Raw genomic sequence first — 22,802 nt, 5'->3', positions numbered from 1 at the left:
GAGGGTCATTATTCCGTGAGACACACCTATCTCAATAGTGCAACAACAATAATGTACTCAATGTCTAATTAAATTCAGTCCCATCCCCCCAGCCCCCCCTCCCCCCCAACCAAAAAAATTCAACTGAATACACGACAGGATCGAGGGGCACAAGGACACCACCTGACAGTAGAAAAGCCCTTTAATTTGGGGCTCTGAATACTGAGAAATGTAAGGAACACTCCAACCCTGCTTCACAAATCAATCTTACCTTTAAACAGTTTTTTTTTTTTTGTTTTCCCTTAAACTTGCACTACAAGCAGACAGATGCTAAAATCAATATTTAATACAAAAATGCTGCTCACAATCCCAGTACACTGACATGGCACTTGCAATGAAGATTTTTTTAGTCTTACATTTGAAGTTCTTGATACTTACCTCCACAAACATGGGGGAGCCAATATTAATATTTTATATAATTTTATAAAGCTTTAAGTGCTTCTTGTTTCTTTCTCAATGTACAGAAATTCTTCAAATTTGAAGCAGTGCAAAGTCTAGGCGCAAAACTCTATATATTTTTTTGCAGGGTTATTTAATTTGGTTTTGAAAGGAAATTCCTGGAACCATCACAAAAAAAGTCAAGCAGACACTGTACTAAAGCACGGTTGTACACTTGAACTATTTTTTATCCTCTAATAAAAAATGTTTAAATAACTTTTTTTTTTTTTTTTAAAACACTGAGGGCACTAGAAGATCACTTTTTGCACTGCTTATAGATCAATTTCCAACCAATTACCTACTTACAAAATGTCTGCGTTTCTTGCAACTTACCTTTTTGATAAAAGCCGGCGAGAAAGTATCCCAGGAGACAATTCCATGATCCATCAACTCTACAAACGCAGTCAGGGTAAAGGACAACATATCTCCGAAACTGGAACAAATAAAAACACAACAGCACATAGCGTCCGTCATCTCTGTTTAAAACAGAAAGCGACAGAGCACAGAGTGACAGGAAAGTCAGCCAAAGAAAAGAAGCTAGGTTTGGGCAGGAGAGAAACACAGACAGGACACAGCTCCACAAGATTAGTCATGTCCACCTGCACTGCCATCTGAAAATAGAACCGTTTGGCACAGCGCTTTAGCCGACGTGCATTCCCCATGCTTGGTTATCTTCTCATTAGTACACAACATAAAATCAAACCAAAACAATTCAAGCAGGGTTAGTTCCTTATTTAAAATTCAAACGGTAAAGTGAAGTATGGCCTGCATGTTTAATTTGGTTAGTTGCAGTATTTGTGCGGGCTGCTATTAAAATTAGATCAACACTAGATCAGCAAAAAAGTTATTTATTTGTCACTGAAGATATAAAATGTTCACTCTATCCCCAAATCACTCACAATCCAAGCATTCAAAATTTGTTAATTTGTTTTACATGACTTTTAATGTCTCCAATTTGAGATTTTGGCCCCAGCAAGAAATCTCTGATACCAGTATGTGGGATGAACTACAGGAAAACGGGGGCATATTCACCAAATTTTAACTTTTTCTGTTTTGTTATTTGGGCATTGCAGGATGCAGAAGTACATAACTGAATGTGATATTGCTATTTTGAAAATCAGGCAAATATACAGTAGGCACTTGTAATTTTGGGTCTTACAATGAATGCTCATTACAGGGTGTGGGTCAGTTGTCCAGAATATCAGCTAACCAGACTGCTGTCCCATTAGTCCAGTTTCTTGAGGTTGTAGTGTCTAACCTTTAAGCAGAAACTACCATTTAAAACTACCTTCACATCAACAGCCTATTTCTTGTCTACATATATAAAAGGATGCATATACAGTATGCAGGGGATAACCTAACCAACCAACTATACTTCTTGCGTTGAAATGATACAGACACAGACATTAAAAACACCCATATCTAAAAAAAATAAATAAATAAAAGAAAAGCTAAATCTAAAGCTAGCAAACATAACCTCTATTTAGTTCATTATTTTGGTTTACTTATACTGTAGATTACTTACTGTAGACTTGACCAAAACAGAAATACATATAAATATCCAATAAAACTGAACTAGTGTATGTGGGGGGGAAAAAAAAAGGATGAGATGGTTTAGAAATAATATTTTAAAGCTTTGTTATACAGTTTAAATTTCCATTGACAACTAAGTGGTCCAGGTCCCTCTTCAGGTCATGTATATGCAGCCATATAAAGTTTCCAACATTATATCGCCATCTACAGGCACTACATAGTACTACCCCAATAAATGTTCTTTTTCTTAAAACATCTAATATTAGTTTAAAGCACTAAACATCACATCAGAATACCATCATATACCACTAGAGTCCCTTAACAGCTTAAGCTATAGAATTACAAGATCAAGTTTCCCACAAAAGAATAATCACTTCTCTTGATTATATATATATATATATATATAAGTGCCGTGAAAAAGTATTTGCCCCGTCTGATTTTCTGCATTTTTGCACATTTTTCACATTGAATTTGGTCAGATCTTGTGGGTTGTAGTACTATATAGAGGGAGTCAGAGAGAAAAAATGACACCAAAGTCTGGTGCTTCTTTCATTTGTTTGGTGTGCAAGGTAATCAAATATGCAATCTTCAAGGGTGTGAAAAAGTTATTGCCCCTCCCTAGTTAACTCAACCCAATTAAATGGGTAATTAGGGTCAGCTGTTTGAATACTTTGGTTAAAAAATCAGGCCTCATTTGGGCCAGGACTGCCCAATATAAATCTGAATAACTGGCTCTTACCATCAGAGTAAAGTTGTCAGCACACAGGTTCTAGAGGCACATCATACCACAATCAAAAGATATTCCTGAAGACCTGAAAAAAGTTGTTGATGTCTATCAGTCTGGAAAGGGTTACAAAGCCATTTCTAAGGTTCGGGGGCTCCACCAAACCACAGTCACAGCCATATTGTCCAAACGGAGAAAGTTTGGGACAGTAGTGAATCTTCCCAGGAGTGGGCGTCTTGCCAAAATCTCTCCAAGAGCAAGGTGTCAAATTGTCCAGGAAGTCACAAAGAACCCTAGAACAACATCCAGGGATCTGCAGGCCTCTCTCACCTCAGCTAAGGTCAGTGTTCTTGACTCCACCATCAGAAAGACACTGGGCAAAAATGGGACTTGTGGCTGATCATGGATGATGCTCAAGAGTTTTGGAACAATGTTCTATGGACAGATGAGTCAAAAGTGGAACTTTTTGGCCAACATGGGCCCCGTTATGTCTGGTGAAAACCAAACACTGCATTCCACAGTAAGAACCTCATACCAACGGTCAAGCATGGTGGTTGTAGTGTATTGATTTGGGGAAGCTTTTCTGCATCAGGACCTGGATGGCTTGCCATCGTTGAAAGAACCATGAATTCTGGTCTGTATCAGAGAATTCTACAGGAGAATGTCAGGCCATCCGTCCATGAGCTGAAGCTAAAGTGCAGCTGGGTCATGCAGCAAAACAATGATCCGAATCACAAAAGCAAGTCTACATCAGAATGGTTGAAGAACAAGAAATGTAATGTTTTGGAATGGCCTAGTGAAAGTCCAAACCTAAACCCCATTGAGATGTTGTGGTAGGACCTGGAACAAGCAGTTTATGCTCGAAAACCCACCAATGTCACTGAGCTGAAGCAGTTCTGCATGAAGAAGTGGACCAAAATTCCTCCACAGTGCTGTGAGAGTTGCAGTTATTGCTGCTAAAGGTGGCGTAACCAGTCATGAGTCTAATGGGGGCAATTACTTTTTCACACAGGGGCACTGGATGTTGCATAACTTTCTTTAATAAATAAATGAAATAAGTATCAAACTTGTGTTGTGCTCACTCAGGCTCACCCCTTTTATCTAATATTAGATTTTGGTTGAAGATCTGATAACATTCAGTGTCAAATATGCAAAAAAAAAAAATCACACGGGGGAAATACTTTTTCACGGTACTGTACGTGTGTACAAATAAATAAATAAATAAATAAATATATATATATATATATATATATATATATATATATATATATATATATATATATATATATAAAAAAACAAAAAAGGAAATATGAACCAAAAGACTAACATATACCCCAGATTATGTAGAATACCGTGCCCGCGCCTTCTCTTCCCTAATCCTTCTGTGGTAGAAACAGCTAGTGAAGAACTTCAGGACTTCTGTGTCTCTCACCGCCTTCCGCAGTCTCCTCAAAACCCACCTGTTTAGGCTGCACTTGTAGATCTCGTGATCTACCCCTCATACTATGCACTGGATTTGCCTGACCTAAGCACCACATTACTTGATCCTCAGCTAATGCACTATCCTCGCACTAATGTACTACTAAGATAGTAGATAAAGCTTGTTGCATGATATTTAATATTGTATAGTCACATTTAAATAAGAATCTTACACCTGTATGCCACCTTGGATAAGCAGTTTTCTAGGGACCAGTAAAATGTGAGTGATAAGCCATATATAGGTGAAAGATGGACAGACAGCAATATATATAAGAAGGCCCCTAGCAAGCTTCATTACAATTGGTCTATCCCATCTGATGGAGATATTCATCCCATGCAGGGAAAATTACTACGTGCTAAAACATGGTAGTTAGTTTTATTATTATTATTATTATTATTATTATTATTATTATTATTATTATTATTATTAACTATATTTGTGTTCTGTATGCAAGAAGTAGCCATGTTTTAAGAAAGAGACTTGACACTACTTTTAAGTTTGACTTATTATATATTCTGCATTTCACATATGGAATGTAAACACAGTCCAATTCACTGACAGTGAACAGTAAATATTTAAATACATTATTTCAAATGCATGCAATTCACATATGTCTAAGTATGAAAATATGGCTAGTAAGTGTTAAAAAGCATATCAATAAAACCATCATCCAATCAGTATCAGTGTCAACTACCTGTACAAACAAAATTGCACCATGATCCACTGGTCCCAACACACCCTCAAAATAAATACAATTAAATATACTTATACAACAAAACTAAGTGTTAATGTTTCTATTCTTCCAAAGCTGTAATAACTCAAAATTCATGTTGGTGTACCATAGTCACACACACCCCCACACCCTCTCTTTTTTTTTTTTTTTTTTTAATTTAACTACAGTATATGATCAGATAATTTGGCCTATTATAACAAACTCCCCCTCCCCCACATCTATGTGTGTCTGTGCGTGTGGAATAGCTCCAATATAAAAATATAACTTTAAACCCTGACAATGGTGTAAAACCACGAAAGAGAAAGTCCACTTTTGTAGAACACATCAATGTAGCACAAAACAGGTTAATCAACAGAACATTAATTAGTTTCAATACTGATTTGCAAGTGGTGAGTAAGCTTTTGCACATGGAAGTGGGCAGGCATTTATTTGGTTTCCCCAAAAAACAAAAGCAGTCTCCGAAAATATTTGCTTGTGGTCTGTAGATCGGCTTACGGTATCTAAATGTAGATGCTAGACTCTGCTGTTCAAAAATAAGGATGACTTGTCCTCCGGCATTAACTTGCATTACCCTTTTTACAATAAACTGTGTTACAATAAACAGAAAAACAAATAATCCAATAACAATACTTACAATTTGACAAAAAAATGAGTGCTGAAAAATATCGTAGCTGGCTAGCAAAACGGCCTGTTAATTGGTGCAAAGATTAAGTGCCCAATACCACATGCAAAAGTAAAAAGAAATGCCAACAAAAAAATAAATGTATAATTAAAAAAGAAAAAAAAAAATCAAACAGTGGAAGACAGAGATTGAAGCGTTGTTTTTGTTTGTTTGAAGCACCAGGACCAGAACCAATCATGCAAATCAGTAAATAGATTCAAACAGTATTAGGCAGTGTGATTATCCAGCTGAATTCTTACCAGGGCTTCATTATCTTCTGCAGTTTCTGATATCGTCTGCAAAAATTTAAAACTTTCTCGTCAGGATGATAGCACACCAAACGGTTTAATGTTACAGCATTCTTAGATTACCCCCCCAAAAAAGGAGTCATGCTCAGGTAAACGTTTCTCTTTTAGCATAGCTAGACAAAATGAACCCAAGACAAGACACTAGTCCTGAACCATTTTGACTTTTCACCACACTTCAGCATTAAAACAAATGACAAACATAATGCATCATACACACACCATAAAAGTGTGTAGTAACGATGTATAAAAATAAAACATACAACAAAAAAAATTCCTGTTGACAGTGACAATAGGTTTAGCGTACGTTCTAAACCCCCATTTCTAAGCTTGTAGAATGCTGCTACACAAAAGACACAAAATACACAAATATTACACAGAAACAAAAAAACATATGGTAAAATTCCTTGGTTGCACCTCATTTCAATTGAAATCAGCAATCTGAAGTTAACAAGAGGTTAAGCTTGGCTTAACATACGTTTCAAATGACTGATTTAGTTAAAAAAAAAAAAAAAAAAAAAAGAAAAAGAAAAAGAAAAAAAATTAGCAGTTATATATCCCTCCAATTAGAGTTGAAAGCACTTTAAAAAGGTTTGGCAATTGGAAAGTGACGGCAACAACACACAATAGTTTTTGCATCCATCATTGTAAAGTGTTACCGCAACATTTTTCAATTATGATGATAAATCTGCAGTTCAAGGAGCATGGAAGCACAATTTAGTAAGAAGAAGAACATTGCAACAAATCAGAATGATCAACATGATGGTTTAACACAATAATTTATTAATTTATTAAAAATAGACCCAAGTATTTGATTTGTCTTAATTCAAGGATGTCCTGTCAGCAAGGCATAAATTATACAAAATGGAACCAATTTTACGCAACGTAACCACTGTCAATGTACATGTTTTTAAATAGGGTCGAACCTGTAAACACTATAACAGATTAAACATGTTTGGGCATGATGTTGGGTTAATCTTCAAGGATGATAGTGTACTGCCTTCTTGAAGAGTAAGCAGTGGGGGGTTCTGAAAAATAAAGCGTTATACGTCCCCTACAACTGTTTAAATAACTAATTTTTCATTTCACTGTTAACAACCTGACAATTTTTTACACTTATAAACTTTAAAGTCTGTTTCAAAGCACTTTTCATAATGTCCGCTTTAGTGCACTAGGATTTGAGTCCTCTAAATTGCTGCAGGAAGAGAGATTGAAGAAAAAAATCATAATTATAAGCGCTCTGGCTTTTTCTTTTCTGTACCACACAATTTATAAGTGTATAAAGTTGTCAGGATGTTAACAATGAAAAGATAAAATTACAGAAACGTGATTTAAACAGTTGTAGCAACACGTGGGGACATCATATTTGCAAACACAACTACAAAAATTGAAAAAAATGCTATGCTACCCCCCTTCCCCTCCCCCCACTAGAGGGCTCCTATGTACTGTGCTACAGACATCTTGCAGCTTACCAGGTTTCATTTTAGAATAGATAGGCTGCTGAGAATTACAATGTTATATTTTGTATTTATAATGTCATCACCCTAACATTCCTACTTATATATCTTTTTGTATTTTCCTTTATTTTTAATTATCTTGTATATATTGTATACATGTGTGTTTGTTTTGCCTTTTTATTGCCTGTAGTTTATATACCCTTCTATTTTTTTTGAATTTGCTTTGGATAAAAGCACCTGCTAAATAATTAAATAATAACAATCATAACAACAACATATTTCACAGGCAGGGAACAAAAAAAAAAATTAAAAAAGGAATGTGGACATTAACATACTACTACAGTGCGAATATTTATTTTGCCCTGCACATTATTTGATTTTGAAGCGATTATAATTGCTGATCATTACTAAGGATGGGATTTTGTCACGGTAAAAATATGTAAAAATCACGGCACAGTCACGGCTAAAAACAGGCAATTTCATGGAATGTGATATACTGTAATATTTTAGTATTTCAGCAAAGTAAACATGTCATGTATATAACATGTATTTAACATGTATTTAATGTGTATTCTTTTGACAAGCTTCTAGTAAAAAATAAACATTTACTTTTTATTTATTTATTTTTTGTTTTAACAGTACCTTTATAAAAAAAAAAAAAAAAAAAAAAAAAAAAACAACCATAACAGGAATACGCCTATCTTTTAATTTTAACATATATACCATTTCCCCGATTGAAAAAAAAAAAAAAAAAAACTTAAATTTAGTTTTTCGTTAACGTCTACTTAAACACATTTGTGGATTTGGTATTACAAGATGTACATTAAAAGAATAGATGTATTGATCTGCATTTCCACTGCTGACAGGTGTTAAGCACCGCAGTGGAACGACTGCAAGAGCTGCAAATCATGGTTCATGCTTCTCCAGAACTGTAAACCATCCTCCCCCTTTAAAGGTCTTCACACTGCAGTCGCGGCACAACCACACACCAGAAGCGACAGGTTTAAAATATGCCAGATCTATACAACTGTTCAAAATTGCTATTGACACAACTATGATCGAGACTGGTACATATTCGTCAACATGATGTAGTAATTATGAGTGTCTTCTTTGACGGTACTTCAACACATATGGCAACAAATCACCCATATCAGGCTCATCCAATTCCTTCAAAATGGACTTCCATATATGTTGTCCTTCCAATCTGTAGCTTTATAATTATGATGACCTTTGTCATAAAACTCTGGGTATTTTTTTTAATGGCAAGTATTATGGTTTCCTCTCTCATTTTGGCTACTGCTTCACCCTGCTGGATCACATGCATTGATGCTGTTCTCTGATTCTGCGAATGAGATGTTAACTCAATGTCCTTTTGTAAGTGACTCTGCATATAATGCACAGTTCACAGCCTACCTCTGTAAAACACTTTGTGATGTTGGTCCACTATGAAAGGCACTATGTAAAAATAAAGATATTATTATTGAATATTTTGTTGCATCGCTGCAGTTTTGCTTGCTGCATCGTGTGTGGTGTGTAGCAGCCTTTAGGCTTTGCATTATCAAATGTACGCAGAGGTATATTTTCAGCACAAAAGGCTTCGGTTAATTTGAAGTTTGTTTTTCATTAAAGCCACTCCCTCTGCTTTCATGAAATTGTTTGGGATATTGCTCTGCTAGTTACTTAGAACTTAATTTCGCCAATTTTTTTTACAGTTCTGTGTAAGTTATCCCCGTTTATTTGACATTTGCCAAACACTTTGCACTGAAACCAATTCAACGGCTCCTTTAAATATTTCAACGCTAAGAAGAAACACATGTCAAAATTCACGGGTTCCATGACCACCATGACAAATAGCACATCCCAAATCAGAATTGCAAGCATCAAAAAAAGGAAGGGAGGGCAATTAAAAAAAAAAAAAAAGCAATTCCTGCTGTAAGTATTATGTACTCCTAAAGCAGTTTAATCTGGAGTTCATTCTAATGGATTTTAGTGGCTGTTCAAGGGCAGACACAATAGCCAGAGTGCAAAATGGAAAGCATGAAGAACAGCAAGTACAGAACATTGATGTCTGCTGCTGCTCAGTTTTTTTTTTTTTTTTTTTTTTTAATAAATCCTTCAATTTGAATTGCTTTAATGCAAAATGTATGCTTATCTATTAATGTATTCCAAGAATTGAAGTGCACTGGGATCTTTATCAGGGTTATGTGGGCAAAATTGACCAACATACCATGACCAACATACACATAATGTACGACAGCATCTCATGATAACAAATGTCTGTAATGAGCTACAATTATAATGTGGAGTTGAAGTTATAACAGTTATAATGTGGAGCACAATTGCTGCTGGACTGAGATTTGAACACTGAATTACTATTCAGCAAGCAGTCTTTGGCTGTAACCTTCGACTACAATGCCACATTCTTGCTCAAGATTTCACCTATCCTCTTAACACCTCTTGTTTCTTTCTTTATGTTTTACTTTTTTTTTTTTTAAATAAAACAGTATCCTAAGATCAATACACCAAGTCATGTTGCTTTGAGACCTCTCCTTTCTACTTAAGCCTGAGCAACACAATTCAATGAGAAGGCATTGTCTAATAACAGCATAGTTCTGAGGAAATCGGATTTTTAAATTTATTTTATTTTTTTGCTTAAAGTTGGTGATACGCAGGAAGCTAAACTTTTTAGTTTATTTGTTTGTTTGTTTTTAGGAAACATTTTCTAACTAATCATGGTGGCGGCATTACTTTGAGATTGATTGAGTTAATTGTTCTCTGTTTGCCTGTAACTCTAGTCTTAATTGTTTAATATGAATTGTTTTAAATAGTAATTCAGTGGCCCATGAAAATTATTTTGTAATTTTTAACCAGCTGCCTTTTGACTCACATGATCTGCCAAATAATCCAAGTCCACTAACCCTTTCAGCAGTTCATACTGGTATATAGGTCTAAGGCAAATAATTTCACTCAATACTGCTCTAATGTGGCTATACTGTATACAGTATTACATGTGTATGATTTTCTTCGGTGAAAGTCATAGATTGTGTTTGTTCTGTTATCTTGGGATCACCCAGTACTCTGTTGAAAAGTGTAAGGTTGAAATTCAGAAAGTGAACAATAACCCTGTAAAGTTCCTGGTATAGTATTATACCTAATATGTCCCAACAAGCACCCAGTTTGTGCTACAAACAGTAGAAAAAGCTGGTTGGGTGTTTTAGTATTTATTTGTTTATTTTTTATATATATTTTGATTTAGGTTTTTAGTTTTGTATTTGCGAGGAGGACCCATGATTGCACGCCGCATCACAACGTGCGGGTGAAGGTAAACCTGGCCTTCAAGTCAGCTCCATAACTTGACTACGGTATAATGGGCATCAAATATAATGCTCATGCAGCACTGCTTATAAAGAGCAACTTTTATAGTAACCATAAATAAAACTGATCATCTTAAAAGGGGCTTTAGCTAATGATAATGGGCTCTGTGGACCACTGATTTTTCTTTCATATCTTGACTTTTCGTTTTTTTCTGTGAAAACACCTACCCGCGATGTACTAAAGTCACTTTCACTCCAGTAACTCAGTTTCATCCCTGCTGCGGTAGTTCAGTTACGACTGTTGGTTTCAAACGACTTTCGTATGCAAATGTGTGAATCTCATTGAAGTTTCACGCTTACCCTTGATGTATTATCATTTTTTCCTGATTTACGACTTTGGTTTGTGGTTGTTATTTTACGCATTCCTCTCACTGGCTGGGATTCAGTTAGCTATTCAGATGTGAAACTTCCTGTTTAAATGTTTCTGGGCTTTGAGTTATTTTAAAATAAAGCACCTTAAAATATAAAAGGAACCAAAAATATGTATGTATTAATAGAGTACATTAAACAAATCACTGCAGAGTTCTTTAATTAAACACAAACTGAAATCTTTTCTTCTCAGTAATTAATTATGTAGTGCATAGACAAATGAAATATGACAAAAAGTATTTACTTGTGTAGCTTAATGTATGTACTGTACTTTTTTCCTTTACACAACTAATAGATACATAGAATCACAATGTTTTCTTTGATAGTCTTAAATTAACATGCTTTCGGGATATTCATTTGTGAAGTGTGTTCATAAAATTATGTTTTCACTTATGAGTTGTAACAAATATATTTGTACTGAGACCAGTGCCGGCGCTAGGATTTTTATTTTTTTTTACTTTCATTAGCTACTGTGTAACCCCTTTAAGCATTCGTGGTCGTGATGTTTCTAGTAATGTTGTTGAAGCTGACACCCTGGGATCCTTCAAGAAGCTGCTTGATGAGATTTTGGGATCAATAAGCTACTAACAACCAAACGAGCAAGATGGGCCGAAAGGCCTCCTCTCGTTTGTAAACTTTCTTATGTTCTTATGTTCTTATTAGCTTGGAAGTATAAAAACATGACTTACTCTGTTCCACTCTCTACCATCTGAGTCAGGAGTGAGATGCCATCCAGGTTAATAAACTCCTGGGCGAAGGTGATGTCTCTGGATGAGTTGGCCAGGTCCTTGAGTGCTTCTAACTTGGCATCCATGCTAGAGGACTGGATCTTCTCATGAAGCTGCTGTGCTGTTTGAGCCTGCAAACCAAATGCAGGGAAACGCCTTTTACATCAATATCAGGGAAAATCCAAACCAACTGCACGATAAAACCCAAGTGTAGCGTAGTTGTCTACCTAGTTTTCTTATTAATAGGGGGATATGGAGAAAAATCCTTTCTGATGACCCAAACAGTGGTGGATCTGAATATAGATGCCCTTTTGAATTTGTTACAGAAAGTTATCTATAGTAAAACCTAATACTGTACTAAAAAAAAACTATTACTGTACATACACAGCATAATAAACACAACCGTGGCTCAGAAAACTTTAAACACAATAATGTCTCAACAAAATCTGTACAAAACTGTTTAAACCATTCCCATAGAAAGGTGTTCAAATTGTTCGTACTGTACTGCATGCAGATTCAAGTGCTTTTTGCTTGCATTCAGGTTTTGTCTGTGTTCATTTTAAGAAGTCTTATTTATTTTACAATGTCTGCAATGGTTTGTTTTGCGATTTCATTTTTCAACTTATTGCGTTGATTTTGGCGAACTTTTTTGATAAGCGTAAATTTCATTTCAAGAGATCGCTCGTTGAGTGGAAGTTTTGACATTTTATTTGCTGTTCAACAACTGCACAATTCAGAATGGTGCCAGCAGAACATGCAATTATATATGCAACGTTTGTTTTTTATACTAGTTTTAAACTTAGATAAGATAACTCACATGACCCATTGCTGGACTGCACAGTCAGAGTTACACTGATTTTAGGCAGTCGGAAGAGAGACGTTCTGGGTTGTAGAGGGTAGCACACCATTCATTTTAATAGGGATTTGGGTCGGAACCCAAAAATCATGCCGAACCGAATCATCCACAGTACCGGTATGTAAAGGGGCTGTATTAGACAGGTTTTACTGTAGTTTATAAAGCAAAGACTAGAACAACAAAATACAATTGAAAAACTTAAAATGCTGTAAAGAAATGGCCCTGAAAATAACAGGGGTGTAAATCAAAAGAATTACACATCATAGAAAATATTTCAAAGAGGAACTGGGTTGAAATAGTAAGTGGATTTCAATTTCCTTTTTTGCACATCAGAGAGAACGAAAAATCTTAAGTCGGGTGGTGTTCTTATTTATTTATTTATTTTCGCTGTTAACAGAAAGCATTTGACAATGTGTGCATATTACATAAACAAAAGTTGTTGTATTAAAATCCACGGCCAAATCGTTATACATAGCAACTCTATATGACGGCACTGCCACGTATGGAGCACGGAATATGCCAAAGAACGAGGGGGAAGGGGGGTGGGTGGGGGTGCTATAGTAGAATATGTTTGAAACATACAAAATATACGCTAACACTAGTCATTTTAATTTCGAAAACTGAGCACAGTCCACCCCCTCTCCCTCCAGCTTGTGTTATCCAGAGGCAGAAATTACATTTCTTCATTTGCCATTTTGACAGCAAACCGTTGATTAGCATTAGCTGTACTGAAAGAAATATCTTGAAACCCCTCTGCTGTTTGAGATTGTTTGTTAAATGCACAGACGACAGAAAAAAAAAGTTGAATGCAAACTGTGAACTGTTGATGTATCATGAAGGCACGACCAATCTCCGGGGTCACATGACAAGCGTAAGTTCATATTATTACAATTATTATTCATATTTTTAGTAGTAGTAAAATGTGACTATATGACTGGTAACCTGCTTGGAACGTTGACTGTTAAAAAAGGTTTGTTTTGCCTAAGTCAGCTGCAGTTGGTGCTGCTGCAATGCAAGCTTACTGTATTGATCACGTGTAAATAAACAATGTATTTTTATTTATTTAAATTATAAAAGCATGATTACTGTTATATAGAACGTATTTTAAACTACGCGTGAATGTTTTATTCCATTTATACAGATTACCTGTAAAAAACGATAAAAAACTTCCAAAGCTCTAAAAACAATTAAGCAGAAATAGTTAATGTCCCATGTGGTCTCAGGTCTAAATAACCAAGTCCCAGGCACGCTATAATACAGTAAAGAGTCAATTATCCAAATTAATTGGAACCAATACCAGTTTGCATAATCGATTTGTATGGATAATCGAACTGGCATTAATAACAATTACTGTACCTTTAATAATGTATAGAATAAGTTAACATACACAAGTACATAGTACACAAGTACCTATGATGATCTATAGCTAGTGATCTATTCCATCACATTAAGCATACAAAATTACAAAGCTTAACAAATCATTAAATTAATGCAAGTCAGTAAAACTTGTGCACCTACAGTTAAGGTAATGAAATACTGCAATTAAACTTACCATATACCAAACTTTAAAAATCAAAGAATACAACTCAGTACAACTTTGACACATTACAGAACTTTAGGAATCATTAAACTTTAAAACATTAAACAAAAATTCAGTAAAATGTTTCTATACTTTGATATGTGCTGTTAAGACATTGTAATAATGTGCAATTCAAATGAATAAAATAAAACTTCTTAGCTGCTCAATAACAGACATGCCTAACCAGCCCTTACCGATGAAACAGAAGAAAAATCAAGAACGAGGTGATTTTCATTTGCTTAACTGCAACAACTTAAAGCACGCAATGCGCCATCTAAGGTTTGGGTGGTCTGAATAATTCTGTAACTTTCATTTGCCTGAGTCTGCTAGTCCTTTTTTTTTGGCAGCTAAACCTGATTACACAGTACAGTTGATCAAAGATCAGATAATTGACTCTCTACTGTATCTTATACCATGTCATAATACAGTTCTTACTGTAAGTGGCATATTTTGCATTTTCTCAGAGAGAAACGCTTGTCATATATATTTTACAATATTAACATAATTCACCACTCTAAGTCTGACAAACAATTCCAGAATTTAGTTGTAACAAAATTATACTTAGTTGAGCCTTTGCCAGTACCTGTTATTGTTTTTGTGGCTGCATTCGAAAAAACGTGATTATACCTCACCATCACTCCCAGCTAACTTTTCAAATTACAGTAAAACCGTTTCCATTCATATAAATTACAAATCGGTAATCAGGTAGTTATAAATCATGGAACAATTCAAGTAAACAGTCAACCTGTAATTCCATGTTTTAGTTTATCCCAGTAAAGGTACACAGTCACAATGACAACATCCACACCACCTCCTAAGACAAGTCTGTGCAAAGTTTACTCGATTTAAACAATCTGGTGTATGGGAGAAAGTAGGTCACTGTGGCCTACATATGCTTTATGCATAATAACAGTTAAGCTTTGTCATTAGCCGTACAATGTGCATGCGATTTCCTCCAAGTTTTTGTTACAATAGAAGTGTTCATTATTTACTGGAGTGACCTACAGGCATCTCCACCATATCTCTGTAACCAAGGATAAAAAGGAAGTAGGACAATTCTGCATTATATGCTATTGTGTAAAATACAAAACACTAGTAACAGTAGATTACAGTTTCAAAAAGGCTGAAATTCAGTATCAAAACAGAACCTAAACATTAATGTACTGTTGCTTATAGTGTCCACCAAACCAAATTCATCATTCATAAAGTGATACAATCCTTAAAAATTACACAGAACAGAGGATTACTTACAGGGGATGAAGTCAGTCGAAGAATCGCACCATTTTTTATTTCATTACGATTCTAAAAAAAATATATATAAAATGTAGTGTGAATTTACAATGAAGCATGATGTTACAGTACTACAATTTATTACTGAATAAAAACACAATTACTTGTTTTTTATTCCAGCACTCTTTACAATTCCAATCTTAGACAATGAGAATACCCTAGCCCCAATTATAGATATTAAGAAGAAATAAATTGAATAACTGAAGACAATGCAGTGTTAGAGGCTGTCTTTTGTGGAATTAAAATAAGGGCCCTACTTCACTAATATTAAAGACCCATTGCCAATTGTATTAGCAATTTTTGTTTCCTTAAAACTTTGTACTTCCACTTCCTGAATTATACAGTAGATAGAGATACTGAATACATTTACTTCTTTGAAATATTGAACCAGAATAGTCAGAAATGGGTAGTATGAAACTTAAAATAACTGTCACCTTGTCTAAAACAAATACTGGTATCTTGTCATTATTATTCATTTACCCTTAGTTTACTGACATGACTTTTGAGTCTAGTTTACTTTATGTAAACCACTACTGTTATTTGGGCTGACTTCACAGACCCGGGTTATCAGTCATCCTGGACTACCTAATGTTACCCTAGGTCAGGTCTGTTTTTTGGTATTATTAATATATCATTTTACCTTTTCTGTGATATAAAAGTTTGTGACATCTGCATGTTGCAAAGCAAAGTTTTCATGATTGCCCAGCGACCACCTGTAAGACATTAATAAAATATACGAACATAGCATGTTTTCAAAGGTTTAAAAAGGGAGCAAGTTACAAAAGAGGATTAGCATTACAAAAATACAATCTAGATTTACCAGAAAGTCTGACCATATATACACAGTAATTTTCTTTATTTGTTTTATCTTAGGATCTCTGCTAGAATGGTTTCCTATGTATTCATGGTGTTAAATATTTTTGTTCTCTCTCTCTCTCTCTCTAAGTCTTAGACATTTCCACTAGTGTTTTCTACTATTAAAACAACCTTGACTTGCACAAAGAAGGAAAAAAACATTGAGTGAATAGCCTGCATTACTTGATTTTCAAGTTGTGAAATCAACGAAGCAAAATCAACAAGTACAGAGAAACATCATCTGTAATTGACAAACCTAAGACTGGAAGACCCAAAAAGCTGTCTAACAAGGATGAGCAATACTTGAACATAGTATCATTAAGGAATAGAAAAGAGACAAGCATTGAATTGACAACAGAACTGGCAGAAGGCACAGGTGTCGTTGTCCATCCATCAACAGTCCAAAACCTTTGACCATTGTTCCATAGTCCAATGTCTGTTTGTGCGCATATTTTACCCTTTTAGTCTTGTTCAACTTTCTTAAGAGGTATTCTTACTGCAACACATCCTTTAAGTCCTGATTTCAAGAGTGACCTTCATACTGTTGATTTTATGGACAACAACAACCCTTTTTGTTAAGCATACAGGAGATGATCAGTCCAGCAAGCATCTGAAATGATCTGCAACATCCTTACTATAATATTAATGTAAATATGTATTTATATTACCAGTACAGTACTTGTACAATTCCAACTATAAAAGATTCACTACTCTGTATCAAACTGTTATACAGTCCTGTTAATTTTGCGTTTGTTAATATATGCATGAAAAGGTAGAAAAATGAAAAAGTTAAGAGCACTTAATGCACTGAAGTCTATTGATAATCAAAAGCACAACAGTTTATAGTCTTAAGATGGCAGGACACAGATCTTGCTATGTAATCGGGGTGTGAAAAAACAAAGTCATATTGTCTACATTATGCACATTAGTCATAACTTTATGTTTGTTTATTTTGGCTTTAGCTGGGACATGTTTAAATGTGTCCATTGTCTTTTGGCAGATCAAAAGAAAAAAAATAAAATGCAAGGTAATGAAGGGTACCAAAACATACATTTGCTGCACTTCTATAAGACAAAATAAATATACTACAGCAGAGCCTGTCATATCTGATTTAATTGCTTCCAGGGGTCCATCGGATATGTAAAAATATCCTATCGAAGAGCCCAGACTTGCTAGTAAGGAGACCTGTGTGTGTTATAGGATATATTGCACGTTCCTTTTCACAAAGATAAAAATAAGCATCATTGAACGGAATGAAAGAGCCAGCTTTACAAGAAGCACACAATAGGGAGTAGGTGAAAGCTGGACCAAGACAAAACTGCTCGAAGGGGCATTAAAATAAAAGTGAATTCTATTTAAAACTATACCAGACGTTTCTCATCAACCTAGTGCCCCGTCCAGGTAGGTATGCCTTGCTCCGTTAAATAAATATGAAAATGATAACTCTTAATATTGACTATAGTGACTGAATAATTGTGTGGTATAGTTTTCAAAAAGTTTCACATTATTTTACCGCCCTGTCCTGGCTTTCACCAACTCCCCAGATACAAAAATTAACCAGCAGTAAGTTGAATTATTAGCTTCCAGTTGGACTACTCTGCCAGTACAATATACAATAGCAGATTACTTATAAATTATATTTTTCATCACGGAAACGATTGCAACCTGGGCATAAACCTTTACAAAATACAGTCTAACTGCATTATCATAAACTACCCTGGGACCTGGAGAAATGTTCGTTTTATCAGGTTGTTCACTATAATAGGGTTTGGCAATTTGCTGTATCAGAACTGAATTTTTATACAGAGTAGTTCCTTCAAGACAACTTCAAATTGATCAACATTTAAAACTGCAGATTTTTAAAAGAAAGCAGTAAAGAAATGAAAAAAAGTACATTTACATGTTGAATACAGTAACTACGGGCCCTTTCTCTTGAAAAACATATCCAGCGTAGATTGCTTCATATTTTTCGTGCTTTTCTCAATGCACGCTTTCAATCTTGTAACCTCCTCATGCATATTGCAGTGTATGAAGACGGCAATGGTTGCATACGTCACACATGATTCGCACTATAACAGGTTTTCTATGCATCAGCCTTATCTTCGAATTAGCCTACCAAGGTCTTTGTTTTCACTGAGAGAATAACACATTCACACTGGAGAAAGTTCAGTGTCGGTCACTACCAAAATCGTTTTATCCGGGTTGATTTTGTAAATTATTTTTTTAATAGGGCTAATTTCTATTGAAAAAAACGGTTGGATCGTTAAAAAAGGGGGTGCGTTATAAGAAGGGTTCGTTATAGTGAAGTTAGACTCTACTAGGAAGAGAGTTGTGCGATAGTTTTAGAAGAGAACACAGTTAACACAGTCCTTATTCACTGCTAATACATGTATTGAATCACTTGCACAAAGTGATTTAAAACAGGAAACAACAACACATAATGGTGGACGGCACCTTGCTTGTCCTGCCAAACACAATAAAATACAAAATAATACATTAAATACAAAACACAAATCCTAATATGCACAGGGGCGGGGAGTACCCTGTCACAGCATGGTAGGGGTCATTTTTCAGGATAGTGAAAAAGTCACTCTTTCAAATGAATTGATAATCACACGGCAGTCGAACATGAAAGAAGGTTTTGATTAATCAAAAACAGTTGGAAAACCATCTTTGACAACTGGGTATGGGGTTTGATGTAGAAAGCAGTGTGAGTGACAGTAAAGGAGTCATCACAAAGAAACATGCAAAATATATCATTTATTAATTGCTTCTGCCCACTCATCAAAAAGTGGATTTACAAGCATTTTTTGATTAAATCTTCTTTTTAATGGTCGCCTTATCTGTACACTACATTTTTGGAAACGTTATAAACACTTGACATTGAATAAATTGAAATACAAATCCTGCAGTGCAAGGAAGTGCAAGAAAATTAAATCAGAAAAAAATCTAGATGGAGCCCACATGTACAGTAGCTAAACCAATTGCATTTGATGAGTCAATTCACACTAGGGGGAGGTGAATGATTGCCTTGGAGTGGATGACACAGAATGTGTACCCAGTGTCTTACTTTGATGTAGAAAATATGTATTTTTGAAACACGTTTGATGTACAAAATATGTATATTTACAATAACCTTCCAGAAATGGGAATTTTCATGGGAAATTACATATTGTGCATCACTTAAATATAAATACAGCAAATGTTTGTCTTATTGACCCACTACCTGTTGCACTGCATTTAGAAAGTCATGAAATCTGTGTCTAATATGAGTGTGCAGTGTTGTGGTTCCACTGTGTCTCTTCTGTGCAAGTAATCCCATAGAATGTCCTTCAGGTATCTAGTCAGCCCTTTTTTGCATCTGGAACCATTGTAATTGACATTGTTAGTCCACTCCTGATGCTGTTCAGTTTTATCGAGTCCGCTGAACCTCAAATTCCCAATCTTGTAACAATTTTAAAATAATTGACATCTCATTTATTTTGATATTTGCAGATAAAACAGCTGAGTGTTTTTCACATGTTTAGAGAAAATGTTCATGGAAGGGTTTCCATGCATCCTTTTAGCACAGAAAATAAATTAGATTACTACCACTTAGTAAAAAAAATCAAAAGATACATTTACAAAGATGCATTTATTCATATAAGAAAACAACATATGGAGGCAGTTTGCAGCCGTCTGCTGTCACACAGAACATTACAGTTATGTGCTGCTTCTCATTTCCAGTTCCGATTACTCACATCTGTTTTTTTCCCTTTTTGTGAACTGTGGTATTGCTGGGCAAGAAGAAAAATATGGGGGTCTAACTAGAACTGAGCCTAATAAGAAAAACACTAACATTGTAAAAGCTTCTCTTCAAATTTCCCTGTCACTGGTTCAGCTGCACTGCTGCTGTGGTAAGCAGGAAGGCTTGCCCGGAGCTGTACTGATGTTCAGGAATGCAGCAGTGCCAGGTCGAGGCTACTGCACCATGGCCAGAGCTACACAGGCGGGCACGTAGCACAACCTTGCTTTGTTTACATCGAGGAGGAGAGCATCTGCTTGCAGGGTAACTACTGAAGAACCCTTCAACTGCCAGTCAGTCCTGTTGCTTTAAATTTGAATATCACTTTACTGAATTAAAATTTATGACGCAGTCCATTTTTGAGAATCATTTTTATATATATATATATATATATATATATATATATATATATATATATATATATATATATATATATATATATATTTTTTTTTTTTTAAGTGTGTCTTAAAAATTTGAGGGAATACAGTACGTTTTCCATATTTCCCGAAACAATTTTGATAATGAAATCCAGTTTTGTGGCATCTGATTCAGTACTCTACAAAAATATATATATTTTTCCGATTTCCTCAATACCCTCACACTGAGGACGTCTTGCTCTTGTAGCTTATAAATATCAGTGATCAAAATAGGAATGCAGATTTCAAGTTGCAATATATACCTTTTAAAAGTTCAGTTACACCTGTATTTTCCAATAAAATGCACAGAACTGTTAAATGTACAATACTGTTCACTGTACTGTTTGATTTCAGAGTTACTGTAACTTCAATAAAAACTGGCAGTACTGCATTTGGCTTAAACTCATATTAACAAGAATTACTCATAAAAACATTGTTTTGTCAGTCCCTTGAAGTTTGTATAAATGAGAACTGACTAATTATTAACAGAAAGTTACTTACCCTTCACACACTTCTTTTATAATTGATGACAGTGGCTTTTTCTGCAAAAGAAAAAAAAAAAAAACAATTATTATATATATATATATATATATATATATATATATATATATATATATATATATATATATATATATACACACACACACACACACACACACACACACACACACACACACACACGTGTTTTCATACTTGTTTTTACTATTTGTGGTTGTATTGAACTTTTTTTTCTATAACGTTTGCATATAATAATATAGTAATATGATTAGTGTTTGCTCCATGCTTATTTATTTTAGTGTATGCTGAAAATAAAAAGAATGTGCTTTTTGTGCACTTTAGTAAATGTAAGAAATACTTTAACAACAATAATAAAAAACAAAAAAACCTGCATTTTTACTTGTATGTATTTGTATATTTTCAGTGTAAAAGGTTTTGCATAAGACTTAGTACTTATTTTGCTTAGTCCAACCAACTTTGATAAGATGGCGCTGTTTTGGACATTTTTAGATACAGACTATGGTTTGGACAAACCCTTGTCAACGGTAAAAAAAAAAATTTGAAAACTGTGTTTGTATTTTAAATCCTCAATTTTGCAACTGTGATATCCAGATTTTTTTTTTTTTCTATCTAACTTGTAAAGTGGTTGATATTAGCAGTTAATTTTTTTTTTTTTTTTTTTTTTTTTTTTTTTATTAATTTTGAATTCTTTTTATGGGGGACATGGCTTATATTTATTTTTTTATATTCCACTAGTTAACAAATTATATCATTGGAAACAGCTACTTCAGACCTTTCTATTAATTATTGGGTTTTAAAATCTGATGTAAGGTTACCGAACAACAAGCAATAAAACACATGTTCATGTGCATGTCCAAATATGGGAATTCTGATTAGGCGGCAAAGGGTTAAAGCAGTTCTTTGCCAGAAATGTTATATACGCATTGCTTTTTACTGTAGCTTGAAAAGCGCTTTGTGAAAGGCACTATATAAAATAAATACTGACTGATTGATTAATTGATTTATATTCTGCTGAAAACGTGTAATGGACATATGATCGTTATACGAGTGTAATTCGTTCCTTGAAAACTGCTCGTTAGGCGAAATCTCGTATAATTGAAATGAAATCCCCATTGGTTCCCATGTTATAATATTCGATTGGTCGCAGAGTCCAAAAAAATGTCCTCTTCAACACCCAAAATTCCCCTTAATAAAGAACGGTATCTAAATATGAAATCACTGAAATTCTGTATCAATTATTAAAAAAATTAGCCTAAAGTTGTTCAGTAAATGACAAATTAACAATCTCTTTTGGTATGCATGAGTCCCTCACAAATAAAGACACCCATTCTCTTTCATGCGCTTATCATAGTGTTAGAAAACGTAAGTTATAGTAAATATCAATGAAGTTGCAAAAATGCTAATAATAAATAACGCACAGTTATGAAAAAGAAAATGGTGAGAACATTAAATATAAAACATAAATAAAAAAGCACTTAAGTAAAGAGGAGATACCAGAAGCAACTGACAACCACTACATACACGAGACAAAACGAGAACGGTACAAAGACGGTTCACAGCACATGCTGGGATGGCGGTGGTGGTGGTGGTGAATGCTGTGACGTACGCCTTGCGCAAACGCAATATGATCGGCAACTTTGCGAGCTCCCTTCTCGTAAGAGC

At 34.7% G+C, this 22,802-nt stretch overlaps 1 protein-coding gene across 7 annotated transcripts in view; it reads right to left on the bottom strand.

Moving 5' to 3' along the window:
- LOC121314769 (engulfment and cell motility protein 1-like) overlaps positions 1-22,802 on the bottom strand; it is a 154,749-nt gene that overhangs the window by 98,213 nt on the left and 33,734 nt on the right. For 5 of the 7 annotated variants that reach the window (XM_041248419.1, XM_041248421.1, XM_041248423.1 and 2 more), the window contains exons 3-8: positions 21,123-21,163; positions 16,207-16,279; positions 15,528-15,578; positions 11,803-11,972; positions 5,869-5,904; positions 811-910 (exon numbers count right to left, since the gene is read on the bottom strand). In XM_041248419.1, the coding sequence (XP_041104353.1) occupies positions 811-910; positions 5,869-5,904; positions 11,803-11,972; positions 15,528-15,578; positions 16,207-16,279; positions 21,123-21,163 (471 nt within the window). The remainder of the gene's footprint in view (positions 1-810; positions 911-5,868; positions 5,905-11,802; positions 11,973-15,527; positions 15,579-16,206; positions 16,280-21,122; positions 21,164-22,802) is intronic. The other 2 variants (XM_041248422.1, XM_041248425.1) reach the window with 1 other exon arrangement.

This window comes from Polyodon spathula, chromosome 4 (assembly GCF_017654505.1).
Source record: "Polyodon spathula isolate WHYD16114869_AA chromosome 4, ASM1765450v1, whole genome shotgun sequence".
In the NCBI taxonomy this organism is placed as follows: domain Eukaryota; kingdom Metazoa; phylum Chordata; class Actinopteri; order Acipenseriformes; family Polyodontidae; genus Polyodon; species Polyodon spathula.
Note: the sequence above shows the minus strand (reverse complement) of the source record. Positions and strands in the feature narration are given on the sequence as shown.